The following is a 17,091-nucleotide window of genomic DNA, read 5'->3' as shown; positions in this document are numbered from 1 at the left end:
GAAAGAAATTTTGAGACAGTCAGTGCACACAATCAGTATCTGACTGCTATTAAGCATTAGTATTCCCCAATGGCGCAAGCATTGAAGCATCTATTATTAATGATGATGTGATTATTAACTTGTTAAAAGTAATGGATCTAAAGAATTACATTTTTCAAAAACAAAAATAAAATGAAAGTAACATTTTAACATAAACTATTGGCCAAACAAGGTTGTTTTTGTTCAATAAACTTTTATTGCTCATTTTCTATTTACAAACACAAAATATCTTGGCCTCATAATACAAAGCAATAATAAACTCTGGTCTAGCACAGTAGGCATCATCATGTGAACCAGGAAAGGCTAACACTATTGCTACTGGCAGCATTTCCAGTTGAAAATACTAATTTACACATATAAGACACATATAAAATGCATTTGTATGTAAACACTGTAAAAGTCCTGGCTTTTATTTATTTCTAGAATTTGAAGTACATTAAAAAAACAAAAAAAACAAAAATAATCTAATACACTAAAAGCATTTTATAACTACAAACAGCCCTCTTTAATTTCAAAGCTAATACTCTGCAAATACAATAAAATCTGACATTTCATATACATTCCTGCATTATATTTTTTATATTTCTTACGCCATCTGTAAATACTATTTTCTTTTCAAAAAGAATAATAAAAATAAAAATACAGTAAAACATAAAAAGTTCTCAAGTGGAAAGTTAACATTCCCAGTGTTCTTGAGTTTTTCCTTCCTCAATAACTCACATTCTCCTTCACTAAACTTGGTCCACTTAACAGTAGTATGTTTTGTTTTTTTTAAGACTCTTTCAACAGCTTTACTATATATTATGAGGTTCAATTTTCTTTATTTAGTACTGTTGCCATTGTGACTAAAGCAGAGGAGATGTAGACGAGAAGTATTCAGTGCAAAGTCAGATTTGTGGCATTTCGTAAAATGAAATCCAGTAGGTTCACAGATAGCTTAGTCTTATAGACCATGAATTAATTGGTCAACATCATATAAGGGAAAGGTAAAAGACATGTCTCTGACTTAAAATATTGGAAGGGAAATTTAGCAATATGATTATGTATTACTTGGGAACATAGAAATGTGTGGTGTTCCCCAGAATTCTTATTAAGAACTCGGATGCTTGTTGAATGTTTCGCCTGGGATCAAGCAGAAAAACAAAAAAAATAAATAAATATAAATGTGGCTCATTACTACCACAATTCATTATACAGTCTAAAGACTTGTTTAATAATATACTTAATGTACATTGATTACAATGCACTGTTTGTAACTGGATAACAATATCCAAGAGATGTGGTTACTTGGTTATGCAGAACTACTGCAACATCAGGCGGTAAAACATACTGGCATACCAGTGATATATCCTCTGCAATGTCTCTGGCCATACACAGTACACACAGGTTTAATAACTGTGCAACATCATTAACAGTAACAATAAGTATTCCAGTCTGTCTGTTACAGCAATTAAACTGAATATTGTAGGATACAAAGTGTAGTAGTAAGGAACTATTCAATTGACTGCCCTTCAATAATCAAGAATGCTTAATTATAAAAGAAATATTTGCCCTTTTAGAGTCTGAATTTAAAATCAATTTAAAATACAAAAAATTAGGATAATTACTAGTTCTGTTTTATTACCTTTGTTTTTAAACATCTAATAGACCTGTACTTGCACTATGCATGAAAGACATTTTTACAATTCTGTTCCATCAGAATCTTTAGTCAAACTAATAATTTTTTATATTTTTTGAAAATAGTAGAAAAATCGTCTAATGTAATTAGTGGCGCATAACTAACCATCTATTATTTATCTTTGGGCTGAAATCCCCTAATTTGTTATCATACTATTGTCCTTCTGAGATTTAGAAGTGGCAGTATGTGAAAATGTAAGCAAACGGAATTTGATAGTATTATAAATGAAGGAAGTAGGAGAAGCGGTGGTATGACCTACTACCATACACCAGCTCACTTCAAGGGAGATAGATATATATTGTTTTTTATTTATTGCCTATGTTGCTCGGGATCTTAATAGAACAAGTAATAAAGTAATAAATATTTAAGTGATTCGTGTGGCATTTTGTAACTAGCTGTATTCTAACCTTGGTTGAATGCGTGTCGAGAGTGCGCTGATCTAGGTGTAACAGATGAAGGTTTTAGAAGCGTACTTAATACCAGATTGTGTGTAAAGAGGAATGTTAAAGCTGACCGAGCAATAATAATTGTGCATTGTTCTACCGTGTTTCCCCGATAATAAGACCTAGTCACTTTATAAGCCCTACCCTAAATTCCCTTCCTACAGCTAAAATAAGCTCTACCCCGAAATTAAGCCCTATCACTAGCGCCATTTTCCCTGCGCTCCGCTACGGTACACACTGGTACCCTATCCGCCCACCTTTCCTGACATGGATGCTGCGATTTTGCGCCGGCATCCAATCACAGGCTGCAGCAGTGAGTGCGCTCCTCTTCCTTCCCCCTGACGTGCCAGCGCCATTGTTGAAAGCCACGGAGGAGAGCTGAGACGCGAGGCAGGACACAGAAAAAAACAGGTAAGCAGCACTGAGGGGCATGATGGAGGATCAAAGCAGCACTGAGGGGGCATGATGGAGGATCAAAGCAGCACTGAGGGGAATGATGGAGGATCAAAGCAGCACTGAGGGGCATGATGGAGGATCAAAGCAGCACTGAGGGGCATGATGGAGGATCAAAGCAGCACTGAGGGGGCATGATGGAGGATCAAAGCAGCACTGAGGGGCATGATGGAGGATCAAAGCAGCACTGAGGGGCATGATGGAGGATCAAAGCAGCACTGAGGGGCATGAGGGGGTTAAAGCAGCACTGAGGGGCATGAGGGGGTTAAAGCAGCACTGAGGGGCATGAGGGGGGTTAAAGCAGCACTGAGGGGCGTGATTTTTTTTGTTCACATTTACCTTTGTTTAATTGAAATTGCTGTCAATGTTAATTAAAATAAGCCCTACCCTGAAAATAAGCCCTATGGTGTTTTTTTGACAAAAAAAAAAAAATAAGACTGTCTTATTATCGGGGAAACACGGTAGAAAACCCAGCCAAATCTTACAGCTATTAAAATACATAACCCATTATGATTTCACTCTTATTCTTTTCCTGAAGGTATCCATATAGGGAAGAATATTTTATGCATTGGAACTACTATCTACATTTCTTTGAGCCCAATAAAATTATATTTCCATACCATGCTTTAATTTAACTTTCAGCAATCATGTTATACCAAACCAAGATAAGAATGGCAACATTTACTCCCCATTATTATAACACTATACCGTAACGGACTACGGGTGAGGTTTCAGCTAAGTGCCTCCATTTTCTTCAGCCCAAATAAATGCATTTTCAACTTCTTTCATATTTAAGCATTCATCTGTCTTGCTTTGCAACACCAAACTAAATCCTGCATACCAACAGTGAGCAGTGGCTACAATTTCTCTCAAAGCAGAGGCTGTGTGATCATCAGTTAAAAATAAAAAATCCCCCCAAAATTTAGGGGCATATTTCAAGAAACAGAATATCTACCATGCCTTGATACTCATTTCCCAGATGCCTGCTCTGTGTAGTTGGGTTGCATATCATGTGTGGTGTCGTAAAGTTTACTTATAGACAAAGCATTTCTCAGAACAAAAACTACACAGCTAAACTAACCTCTGTCTGCGGTCACAATCCTTTGGTAAGGATGGACTCGCATATCATGCCTTCGAACTTTAGTTGCCACCGCACCTAGTTAAATTGCAATTACCAAGACAAAGTTAGAAAACAATACATTGATTTAAAAATACACACAACACATTAACAGCAGGTTTAATCAAAACTGGATTTTACATAATTTGCTACAAAAAAGGATTTATATTTAAGAAAGCAACAAGTTAAGGCACAGTAGTTTGAATCCTTGCTATATGAAAGATACGTGTGCAGATTAATATTGCATTTAATATCACACCTCTGGCCTTAACCTGTTCAGCCCCATGAGTTCGGTTGGTGTCTGCAAGCACCTGTGACACTGAAGGGCATCATAATGCATTCACTTGCCACTGAATAGCAGTATCTCTTGAAATCTGTTAGACCCGAGAAAAAAATAAGCTTTACTAGTCACATATTCATTGAAGTGCTTTACTTGAAGCAGATTAATGCAGATTTTTTTTATTCACTTTAATACTGACATCAGTTATATTAAAAAAATTCCAGTTTTACATGTTTAAATTACTTGACTTTTTAAATATCTTAAGTCAATAAGTAGGAACCACATGAATTAAGTGATTAGTAAAGCGCACAGAATAGGAAACTTAGCAGTCAGTATTCTACTACACACTCACTGCTACTTTTTAAACGAATAGACTAAATCAAATATTGATCAACATAAAAAGGTTTATTTTATCTATGTGCAAAATAAAAAATAAGTGCAAGTAAGTCACTGACTGCTAGGCAAAGTTTTTTTTTATAAGTATTTTTCAAGACTGCTGAAACTAGGCAATTGCTAAAATTCAAAACTGGTGATCAATGAAGGGCCAATTAAGATTTTCTTGAATTCTTAGCCTTTCGTGGGGAAAGCCATACCTGAAGACAAAAGGAAGGGAATTGAAAAAGAAGTTAGCCATTGTTTTAGCTGCTGACATAATGTCATACTAGAAGGGTATAGATGTAAATAGATACAGTCCAAAAAGTGGAAAATATCAACATCTGCTAATGTAAAATGATGGAAAACACCAAACCACTTCAGCTAATGTGCTACATTTGTAAGGGTTTGGCGGCATTAACTGCCTAATTTGCCAAAACAACGATATTTTCAGCATGTATTGCTTTGTAGCACCACAAAACCACATTTTCCACTCCCATCATGTATCCCAGATACAGTTTGTACATTTTTAGGTTGCTAAAGAGCCTAGGATGTTGTTTCAATGGCCACATTTCTAATTGTAGCAAGAATATATTCTAAAACACCACATATGAAGTATTAACACTCTTGGGGAAAAAGTAGGATGACATAATGGCAAACATTTTGTTTGCTAGGTTTATGCAATTAGTTTGCAGTTGTAATAAATAATTGCTGGTTCAGATAAATAAACCTCAATAAGTACCTGGTGTTCCACAATATCAAACATTTCTGACAGGCTGTACACTGTGCCATATTCATAGTCAAAAATAAGCTATCACAAATATTCCCAATGTGTGTAATTGTGTGTAATATAAATATACCTTAAGTACACATTTTAGGAAAATTCCAAGCTCTTAATTTTGAGTTTTGATGTTCTACTTCTTTCTCTGTCTTTTTAATAATGAGCTATAAATTATATAAACAGGAGGGAAAGGATGGGTTGCGCTTCCTCCAAATATGTATAGCAGCCAAGAAGTGAACCTGTAAATGAATCGGGAGATCCCTAAACTCCCAAACAAAAGGTATAGATATAACAATGAACAGGTTCTAGGCGCTTGTAAAGGAGTGTTACACTCCTTTACAAGCGCCTAGAACCTGTTCATTAATGAACTATAAATTGCCTATTATAGTCCAGGGATCTAGTCCAATGTTCATGATCATTGCTCTACCTAGCGGTACTTAAGTTTTAACCTGACACCATTCTTAATTTTGGATCCGTACTTTAGGGGTCATTAGGGCATATAGCAAATACAGTTGCCATATTATTAGGTATTACCAGAAATAATAATATATAAATAATAATAGGTATAATATAGGCATATTACTGGATAGGTACCCCTGGCATATAATTACTGAGTATTACTAACAGAATATAACTACTACTACTAGCATGTTACTACCTGTTCTGACATCCTATTTTACTGTTACAGAATGCACAATGTGTCCAATGATGGATTGTGGCTTGATTTCTGACTTATTTGAAGTGGTCTATAAAAATATATGAATGTGTCAGCAAGACCCTTAATAGGTTAAGCTCTCCACTTTAATAACGCCTTAAAGTAGTAAATTACTGGAAGTGCAATGGGAGCTATTTCTGAAACGTGGTGCACAGGTAATAAACAAAACAAACCTAAAAAGAGAAAAAAAAAAAAAAGGTGCAGAAACCTATAGCAACAAATTAAATTCAACCTGTCACTTTTATAATATAGAACAGAGACTGGAAACAAATCTGTCATTGCCATTTGTTACAGCACTGTATTTTTGGGCCATGACCTTTGTACTAACTTTCATAAACGTCTCAAATAAATCTATTTGAGATTGAATTTACATCTTCTATGCAGCTCAATAAAAACTATTGTTCTCTTATAAATCACTTTGGGGCAACAGTCCCAATTTTAAACTCTGAAACGCACAGTGCTTACACATTAGGAAGCATAACCTCACAGCCAAATGTACCCCAATTATGCGCTCTCAAATATTGAGACTATGAAAGAGGTCCTTCTATGGGATTATTGATCTGCAGCTGGCTGTATTGTCCCACACAATCCCAAATTTAATATAATCAGTAACGAAAAGATCCTGAAATGCAGCTAACATTTTAAATTCAGCAATCTTTCAACTACATTATGCAAACTTTGGTAAGATTTTTAGTCTCATAGCCCCTCTAAAAATTCAACGTGTAATCATTTATTTATTTTGCAAAAGAAAGTGAAAAACTTGTATTTTTTACCTAATTACTATAAAATATTCAATTAGGAAATTATATATAGTTTGATTGCAAACAAATGAAAATGAGGGGGGGGGATTAGAATCTGCACAACTGGTGACATTGTACAAAGTCACAGAATCTTACCTAATACCCCGCTTGTTTCGATAGGATACTCAAGGATTGATGTAGCCGGGGCCAGTGTATAAGGGTATTCATAAGGTGTGTAGATCAAGCCAGCTTCCGGTGCTTGGGACACTAGTGTAGCAGTCGGATGATGAGCTCCATTTGGCATGACAGCGGCTGTCTGTATTTGTCTGAGCAAAGGCATTAAGGTAGGGCCAGCTGGCGTAGGTGCACGCAGTGCAGCTGGTGGCAGAACAGGCGCAGGCCCAGTTATGATCCGTGGGGCCTGAGCTGTCGCTGCAAGAGAAAAGGCAAGGGCTGCTACAGTAAGCAAAGAAAAATTAGAAGAAAGTGTAGATGCAGCAGTACGAAAAAAGTAGGATAGGGAGTAGATAAAGGAAAGAGCAGTAGAAAGAAGCAGGAAAGAAGGGGGAAAAAAAAAGGAGAATCATTAGTTCATGCGCTGATCACACAAAGTGCCAAAGCACACCACTCAGATGCGAACAAGCTATCCCAATTACCAGTGTGATTAAGTGCAAACATGCTTAAAATCAAAGCAAATACCCTAATTTAGGGTACCTTAGAAGAAGAGCAATTGATTATTGAAGACTAATAACACTGCAGATAGAAAAAGTTTCTTTAAAAAAAAAAAAAAAAGTTAGAAGTAGCCAGTGATTTTGCGAAAGTAGTATCCAAAATGTGAGGAAAGTGCAAAGAAATTTGTATGGTCATAAGGAGAACAAAATGTGAAGAAGCATAAAGACAGTTGGGCAATGCAGTTAAAAATCATGACCAGCATCACAAAATGAGCAAACCAATACAAATCAAAGATAAATGTTTAAAGAAATTAGAAGCGGCACTTGTCTTTATTTCAATAAAACAACCAGGACCCTGAACCACCCTCAAGTGTCATAACTTTGGGGATCCTGTACCTGGACCCTTACAATTACCACTGTACTCACCCCTGCCCTAGCCGGTTAGCTGTCAGTTCTCCGGGGACACCCAGGAGAGAATTAAATGAATACCGAGAGCAGTGGAAGTGTAGGGAAAACAAAAAAAAAAAATACAAAAATCAGATCAGTGTTCTCAATGCTCACTGTGTTCATTAAAAGTTATCCAGAGTCCCAAATCCTGGAGGACCAAGAAGTAACTGGCAGAAGTGAATACAAAGATACTCATGTGAAGAGGAGCTGTTATAGATTAAAAAATTAGCACTTTTCCAAAAACAACAAACAAGAAAAAAAAACCCATTTAAGTGGATTCGTTCTTTGATGATTACTCCATGTCTCCACTGTGTGTGGGTGACCGATCTATTTATGACCTAATAATTTATAATATTAGATTGCAGCAGGATTTCCCTGCAGTGATTTACTGGACTTAAAAAAAAAAAAAGACAGGTCCCAAAACTGTGTGTGGCAGGAACCCCTTGGTCAGAAAAAAAAAAAGACAAATAAACAAGGAGTGCCAGCAGGGAGCAACTGCAACATGTGTTGCAGATTATTTTTTTTTACATTTTGTTCTGTACCACCACTTCTTCACCCCATTATATTAAAAAGCTGAATGAAAAATTTCCAGAACACACACATTTCCAATGTTAGGCTCTATGTTTTTTAAGCAGCAGCTGCAAAAAGGCGCACACGCACAAAGATCGAGTACTAGACCCGACTAGATCTTCATTGTGATTTTGTTTACATATGTAGTACACACAAATCATGCTTAACGGTGTAACAAAAAGGAGAACAAAGATAGAAGAAAGAACTGCATGATTTACATAAAAACATGAGTGAAAGCAGAAAAAGGACCAAAAACAATAATTATGATTTAAAACTATTGAGCTGTTTATGAATAGCTCAATCACAGTCTGACAAATTAAATATAAAGATGTTGCACATAGAATATTTGTTCATTACAATTAACTAAAAAGCCATATATAAGATGAAACTAGCATAGATAAATATAAAACATTTGTTGCTGTGCATTGTGTGAAACCAATGAAGGCTTATTTAAGGGGACACTCCATCCAATAAGAGGTTATCAAGTAGCGTGTACAGGGTTATCCTGTTAACCAACCAGGGCATTTTCTGTCCAATTGCAGGAGAAACGCAATGCAAGCACATCACGTGTTTAATGAAGACCAATATTTAACGGAGTGCTGTTAATCTGTTTACATTTGCCTGCTAAAAACTGGTTGGTTTCTCTGGTCACTGATAGTTACACCAGGGTATTAAATAAACTCACAAAGTGTGTGAAAATTGTAAGCCCCTAGTTAAAATAATTTTATTGGATGTACACAGGTGTGGCCATTGCAATAAAGATCATACAATGGCAGAATATATAACTAGAAATTAATACTGGTCAGTTCCGCTGTCCAAATGGAGCTATTAATAAATTTGAAATTGAGGTGACAAGTGCTCCGGTGACTAAGACAGCTCATGTTTGCTGATGTTTAATAAGCAGCTGTGTCCTAGACTGTCTTTGCCTCACAGTAGTATGCCAACACATTTTTAACAATAGTTAATAGGGTGTACGGTGTGATAAACAAGTGGAAACTGTAAAACTTTTAGATTTAAGAATTTTTTTTTTTTTTTTAAATAATTTAGGACACATACATAGATCAGGCACCACTAGCCATGTGCACATTTATTAGACGAGTAAAAAATATAAAAAAAAAAAAAAAAAAAAAAGGAGACAAAAAATAAATTACTTACGTGATTTTAAATTGGCGTCTCTGTATGTGCCATTTAGAATGGCCAATTCCATCAACTGCATTTTTTTTAAACTGTCTTCTCCTTCTGCCTGAGTGAAGAAAAATAAAAATTCTGTAAATTTATGGGGAAATCATTCTTGTATGGCTGATTTCGCATATTAGATTTCAGAATTCAATGGGGACTAAAGTCTGTCATTAAAATAGAAGTTAGAATGCATGGGAAATGTCTGACATTATTTTTGATATCCCTCACATATGTCCAATTTGTATACTAATTTGTGTTACACAGTTTTAGTCATTCTGTCTAATCAACTATATCTGCCCACCTTTGGGCAATTTTGATCAGAGGGAAAAGGCTAAACACTATTTGCATCAAAATAAACATTTTCAATTCTTTTCAGTAACTGTCAATAACATCTGTTGATAGAGCTTGTATGAGTTGCAAATAAAACAGAGGTTTTAATTAAAAAAATAAACTAATTTTCCAACCCCCTCGAGTACTAACAGTAAATGATAAACATGTGTTTCATTTAAGACGCTACATAATATGCCTATTAAAAAGCCAACAAAAACACAAACAACTTTACTAATCAGGCTCTACACCAAGACTAAAAAATGGTATTCAGCATGTATTTTTAATTAAAAGAACAATGGGTGGAGAAATTTAAAAACATTAAAAGGTTGGTACAGTAAAATGACATTTATCTGCATAGCAGCTACAGGAATATGAAATTGGATAGGATTTCTAAAAAGTGCTGTTATTTCCCTTTAGGGAATGTGAAATAGTAAGCAGATGGCTTACTTGGAGTGCACTATTATTCTCCTAAATGCAGTGCAGAGTGCTGTACTACTGCTATAAATCTTGTACGTTAATACAGTGCCTAGACCAGTCATTCATTTGTGGCTTTTCTCTCAATTCAGTAGTCATAACACTCTCTTTATTACTTTTAATCAATTGCAGCCTAGTCACAGCAAGTCATAAGGTGTATATAAAGAATAAGTTGGAAGATGACATGATACACAAAAACAAACATTACAATTAATATTGTGAAGCGCTACGGAATTTGCTGGCGCTATATAAATAAATGTTGATGATGATGATGATGACCTGTAGTGTTAAGACACCATTAGCTGAGAAGTAGCTAATTAACCCTTTAAAACATCTGAAACTTTGCTAATTTACTTGGTTTATTAGTGTAGGGCTGCTGGCCTACCATTATTTATATCATTTGTATAAGGAACTCATTTTTTCCACATGAAAAGTCCAGACAACATTATTTGAGGTTGAGCAAAGGTTTCAAACTAATTTCAAAAATATTCTATATAAAAAGTTTAATCAAAAGTAAAAATAAGCTAGGCCTTTAAAAAGACGCTTTAATCTTAAGTGGCAAAAGTAATAATATGCTGTAACACAGTGGTGGGCAACAGGGAGGTCATGCAACCGGAGAAGGGAGTGCAATGTGTTCTGCACTGTGGGCTCCAGCTGTAAAAAAGCGCGAGAGTGGCACGTGCGGCAAGGTCTAGGAGGAGGAGAGGTGGGGGGCCCACGTGCGGCAAGGTCTAGGAGGAGGAGAGGTGGGGGGGCTCACGTGCGGCAAGGTCTAGGAGGAGGAGAGGTGGGGGGGCCCACGTGCGGCAAGGTCTAGGAGGAGGAGAGGTATGGGGGCCCACGTGCGGCAAGGTCTAGGAGGAGGAGAGGTATGGGGGCCCACGTGCGGCAAGGTCTAGGAGGAGGAGAGGTATGGGGGCCCACGTGCGGCAATGTCTAGGAGGAGGAGAGGTATGGGGGCCCACGTGCGGCAAGGTCTAGGAGGAGGAGAGGTATGGGGGCCCACGTGCGGCAAGGTCTAGGAGGAGGAGAGGTGGGGGGGCCCACGTGCGGCAAGGTCTAGGAGGAGGAGAGGTGGGGGGGCCCACGTGCGGCAAGGTCTAGGAGGAGGAGAGGTGGGGGGGCCCACGTGCGGCAAGGTCTAGGAGGAGGAGAGGTGGGGGGGCCCACGTGCGGCAAGGTCTAGGAGGAGGAGAGGTGGGGGGGCCCACGTGCGGCAAGGTCTAGGAGGAGGAGAGGTGGGGGGGCCCACGTGCGGCAAGGTCTAGGAGGAGGAGAGGTGGGGGGGCCCACGTGCGGCAAGGTCTAGGAGGAGGAGAGGTGGGGGGGCCCACGTGCGGCAAGGTCTAGGAGGAGGAGAGGTGGGGGGGCCCACTTGCGGCAAGGTCTAGGAGGAGGAGGAGGAGAGGTGGGGAGGCCCACTTGCGGCAAGGTCTAGGAGGAGGAGGAGGAGAGGTGGGGAGGCCCACTTGCGGCAAGGTCTAGGAGGAGGAGGAGGAGAGGTGGGGAGGCCCACTTGCGGCAAGGTCTAGGAGGAGGAGAGGTGGGGAGGCCCACTTGCGGCAAGGTCTAGGAGGAGGAGAGGTGGGGAGGCCCACTTGCGGCAAGGTCTAGGAGGAGAAGAGGTGGGGAGGCCCACTTGCGGCAAGGTCTAGGAGGAGGAGAGGTGGGGGGGCCCACGTGCGGCAAGGTCTAGGAGGAGGAGAGGTGGGGGGGCCCACGTGCGGCAAGGTCTAGGAGGAGGAGAGGTGGGGGGGCCCACGTGCGGCAAGGTCTAGGAGGAGGAGAGGTGGGGGGCCCACGTGCGGCAAGGTCTAGGAGGAGGAGAGGTGGGGGGCCCACGTGCGGCAAGGTCTAGGAGGAGGAGAGGTGGGGGGCCCACGTGCGGCAAGGTCTAGGAGGAGGAGAGGTGGGGGGCCCACGTGCGGCAAGGTCTAGGAGGAGGAGAGGTGGGGGGCCCACGTGCGGCAAGGTCTAGGAGGAGGAGAGGTGGGGGGCCCACGTGCGGCAAGGTCTAGGAGGAGGAGAGGTGGGGGGCCCACGTGCGGCAAGGTCTAGGAGGAGGAGAGGTGGGGGGCCCACGTGCGGCAAGGTCTAGGAGGAGGAGAGGTGGGGGGCCCACGTGCGGCAAGGTCTAGGAGGAGGAGAGGTGGGGGGCCCACGTGCCGCATGGTCTAGGAGGAGGAGAGGTGGGGGGCCCACGTGCGGCAAGGTCTAGGAGGAGGAAGTGGGGAGCCCACGTGCGGCAAGGTCTAGGAGGAGGAAGTGGGGAGCCCACGTGCGGCAAGGTCTAGGAGGAGGAAGTGGGGAGCCCACGTGTGGCAAGGTCTAGGAGGAGGGGTGGATGTTGTGTAGTAAGGTCCGGGGGGAGCATCACCACATACCTCCACCCCAACACATGCGGCCCTTGAATTATATCAGGTTTCACATCACTCCTGAGCAACTTATTTCGCCTCATTCTGTTTTTCTTTTTATTTAACATACGATATAAAATATTTATATACATTGTACTTTTCTAATTCTATTGTGGCAGGTGATTTTGGTTTATTTTGCTTTTTTGTGGGGTTTGTTTACAAAATCAAGGATTTGTAAACCAAACCCTTAGGAAATCTGCAATGTGTCCCTGTTGAAGGAATGGAATAGTAATAAATGGATAAAAAGAGGTCAGTGCTAAATCAAGTTTATAAACTGAAATACAGCTTAAGCAGAGTACTTCCACATGATAAATGCATAATTATTGCTCATAGTGGTTTGCTTTATTGTTTAGGAGACGGTAGGATGGATTTGAAAAGTAACCTAGCAACTAAAATTGTGCACTGAAATATAATAATCCCCTGTCCTATAGAGTGCTCAGTGTTTTGTTTTTCATCTGAGGAAATTGCTAGTACTGCCAAGTAGAAGATCCTGTATGATAGGTTGATTCCATGGAGTTGTCCTTTAGTAAGAGTGCTGCTGGTATTCAGTAATTGGTATCACTCTGTGCACTTAGTTGCTTCAGAGTTCAGCTTTGCAACTTATAGCTAAGAAAAAAAAACACTGACCGTGCAATATTTTTTTGTAACATTCATCCCATGTAAACATTCCTTTCACATGCAAGATTTACATACTTTGAAAAACATATCAAAGCATATCATTTCACCCTCATGTTTGGTAATGTGTGGGAATGTGTATGCATGTCTATGGTTGATTTTACTTCTTGCCAGAAGATGGTGCCATTTATTACAGAAAGCAGTCATTCCTAGTGTTTTAGATATTTGCTGTGCAATGTTATTAACAAGCTCCTTATTTACGCTTGTTTATTTTGTGTGTGTTTGTCTAAAATTACCAAAGGACAGGTGCAGCCAACACCTAATACACAGCATAATACACGTCAGGTGATGCCGATATTCTGCCCCATCTTGGTTCCTACAACATTTGTTAGGAAGATGTGGCTTTTTTATTTTCCTTTGACCTGTCCTATTGCCAAATGACAGCCGATCTAACAAAGCTACATTTTGGCAATTTATTTTTGCTCAAGGCATTCCTGTAGGCTCTTGCTGTTTAAGCAAAGAGAGGTTGCACATGGGATGCACAGCCGATCTCCAGTGGGACACAATACTGCCTGTACAGTATCTACAACAAAGCTCAGTCATTTGTACTAGGAGGAAGCTGCTTTAAGCAAACATCAATAAGGTCACTTAAAGCCGGATTTGCATTGCTTAGTTTAAGCCCAAGTGATTGACTCAAGCCTTTCATCCTCTTAATTCTTCAACATTCCCCTTGTATTCTGTATGTACACTTTAAAACACATATTAATAAAAAGAAAATGCAAAGTATCTGCTGTGCAATAGCAGTTTGTAACAGTATTTCTAAATTATATGATGAGAGAATCAAAGTGGGGGGAGTGTAAGAAATAAAGTGATATAGCTACTTCCTATTGAAAGCTGTTCTAAATCTCCAGAATCGGATTGTTAACGTATTTTTTGCCATAACAAAACAGATATTGCAACAGGGAATGCTTGGTTTTCTAAAGAGGAACTAGCTTGTTTGAAAGAACAGCAAATACATTTTCTGCTGACACTCTTCTTATCAATCTCCACCAGTCAGGCCCAATGGCCCAGAGGCCCACACATTCTGTGCACTACCTTCTTTTTGCTCCCTCTGGGGCCCCTAAAGGATGTCATGCATGGTAACAGCTGCAACCTCATAGCCCTGCCCTCTAAAACTCAATTGACAGAGCATGCTGTGGAATGCTTTTATCTCGCTGACAAAGAGAAACCTTCCACTGCAGTTCAGTATTTCTCCCTAATATACCATGAACCAGTAAAAAAAAAAAATCCTTTACACATGAATGTTCCCATTCACTGTGAAAAACCTCCCATTCATAATTTATAAAGAAACATCCTCATACACAGTGTAGTACAGATTCCTAGACATACACGTGTTTGTGTACTGATTGAATCACATCTGCAACTTATGAAAAGTTAACAGCCTGAAAAGTTGGTGGCCAGCATTCATTCTTAGGGACTTCATAAATATCATTCTGCTAAAGCAAAGGTAACTCAATAGGCGAACAAATGGCACTAAATATTTTACGTAGCATAATGTCACGCACACAAATGGCAATCATCTGGTAACTTGGCGTGAATATAGAATGTACATTATCAGGGCATTCTGACTATACAGTGACGGCTCATGTTACCTGCTGCTTGCTTTACTACATAGCCTCAATGTATGCAGGATTGTTCATGTTAACAATTTTTTTTGTAATCTATAGTCTAGAACACTCATTATGGGACCCACACATGCCTTAAATGTCTGCAATGAGGTTCTCTAGGTTAGAAGAATGATGGTTCACATTCGTTGAAACAGTCTTTGCTTCTGGGTACAAATCTGCTTATATTTAAAAAGATGTTGATTTTTTAAATAAAAACTTTATATACATTATAGAATACCTAAATCAGGTCATGAGCGTAGAAAGTAGGGAACTATTATTACCAGTGTGAATTAATAGCATTTTCCCTTTTGTTATATATGTAAAAACAATAAAAATGCACAGTGACACACTATTTGAAATACCCTGCTGCTCAGCTATTAGCAGGCCCTTTGATTTTAAGCGTCAAACATTTCACGTCCTGCTTAACTCCAGAAGGTATACAGAACAAGAAAACAGGATGTGACCTGCAAGGGACCACTCATCCTCAAGCTTTTTATAAATATGGTATTCATATCCATGAGCTCACTAATCATCTATAGAATGATCTACAACAGACTTCCAGCAAATATCCAAAGGCAGAATGCTAGACATAACTTGACTCCAACAGTCACAACACAAAACCCATGTGGAATGTGATCTTTGAAATGTGTTGAAAATACAGAAGTGCTGAAAACAGGCCATCACTTGGTAATAAGAGCCTACAGGGGTAAATATATATTTTATTAGCCTAGTATTTTTGTAGCGATACATTTACTTACATTACTACAGATAAAACAGATTATATTAAAAATATTACACAGAAGATGCACTGGCTATAAATCAAACAGTGAACACCACTGCATTGGGAAAGAACACTGACCAAGTATCTGAAACAGGAAACATGTTCTTATTTCTGTGTCAACTTCACATGACCAGTCTGAGTAATACCAGCAACAAAGGTTACTTTGCGAGATACAGAGAAGTGACTAATCCTGAGAAAACATTCTTTACAGTTACATACCATGGGTACATAATGAGAATACATGCCATTCAGTTATTCTACAAAAGTGAATATATACGCACACATACACTCTAATATATATATAGACACACACACACACACTCATATATACACAGACACAAAAAAACATAAAAAACACCACAAAAAAAACAGATCCTCTGCACTCTCCATGTACAGCCTAGGGTGCGGATACATAATTAATGCTGTTCTACCTACTTTTCTATATTAAAAGCAGCTGACCAACTCACACCAAAGTCTTCTTGCACCCATGTCTGTAAATGGAGAGTGCAGAGGATGTACGTCTTTTTTTGTTTACACCAGGGGTTGGCAACCTTTTGCTATCAGAGTGCCGGCTAAAATCTAGTGAAGCCCAGGTGTGCCAGTCGGGTGTGAGTTATATATATATATATATATATCACACATACATACATACATACATGCAGGGCTGCCTAGAGAAATTCATGGCCCCAGTACAGCAACTTCATGTGTTCCCCTCTATAGTCAAGTATGGCAAAAAAAAAATGTTGTGCCGCCGCTCCGCAACATTTTTTTTACCATGCAAGTGGTCATACAATTGGGGCGTGGCAGTGCATCATTGGGGGCGTGTCTAGCAGATGAAAAGCACCAGGCCACCCTCTTACAGAAAATGCATTACTCACACATGCCCCCTCTCCAGCACACCTTCTTATCTTATTCTCCACTGCACAGCATAGGAAGATATCCAGCAGCCCGCCGAGTACCATGTGACCACTGCAGTCACATGACCTGGCGTCTGAAGATACCTGAGCTGAAGGGCATTTAGCTACTACCGATCCCCCCTGCACTCAAAAAAAAAAAAAAGGGACTTTTAAAATAAAAAAATTATTTTCAAAGATAGGTCTCCAGTGGGGACTCGGGCCACCAAGCAGGCCCGGCCAATTTGTAGCCGCCCCCTCCCCTCTCGGCGCTATATATATATATATATATATATATATATATATATATATATATATATATATATATATATATATATATATATATATATATATATATATATATATATATATATATATATATATATATATATATATATATATATATATATACATATACACATACACACACAC

The 17,091-nt window shown here is 39.2% G+C and overlaps 1 protein-coding gene across 13 annotated transcripts in view; it reads right to left on the bottom strand.

The window, feature by feature from the left end:
- QKI (QKI, KH domain containing RNA binding) overlaps window positions 1–17,091 on the bottom strand; it is a 137,621-nt gene that overhangs the window by 3,130 nt on the left and 117,400 nt on the right. For 2 of the 13 annotated variants that reach the window (XM_075203282.1, XM_075203287.1), the window contains 3 exons: window positions 9,462–9,549; window positions 6,775–7,074; window positions 3,695–3,769 (listed from right to left, as the gene is read on the bottom strand). In XM_075203282.1, the coding sequence (XP_075059383.1) occupies window positions 3,695–3,769; window positions 6,775–7,074; window positions 9,462–9,549 (463 nt within the window). Of the gene's footprint in view, window positions 1–212; window positions 4,604–6,774; window positions 7,075–9,461; window positions 9,550–17,091 lie in introns of those variants that run through there. The other 11 variants (XM_075203284.1, XM_075203290.1, XM_075203280.1 and 8 more) reach the window with 7 other exon arrangements.

The sequence above is a fragment of the Mixophyes fleayi genome, chromosome 3 (assembly GCF_038048845.1).
Source record: "Mixophyes fleayi isolate aMixFle1 chromosome 3, aMixFle1.hap1, whole genome shotgun sequence".
NCBI lineage: Eukaryota > Metazoa > Chordata > Amphibia > Anura > Limnodynastidae > Mixophyes > Mixophyes fleayi.
This window is presented reverse-complemented; position numbering and strand designations above follow the sequence as displayed.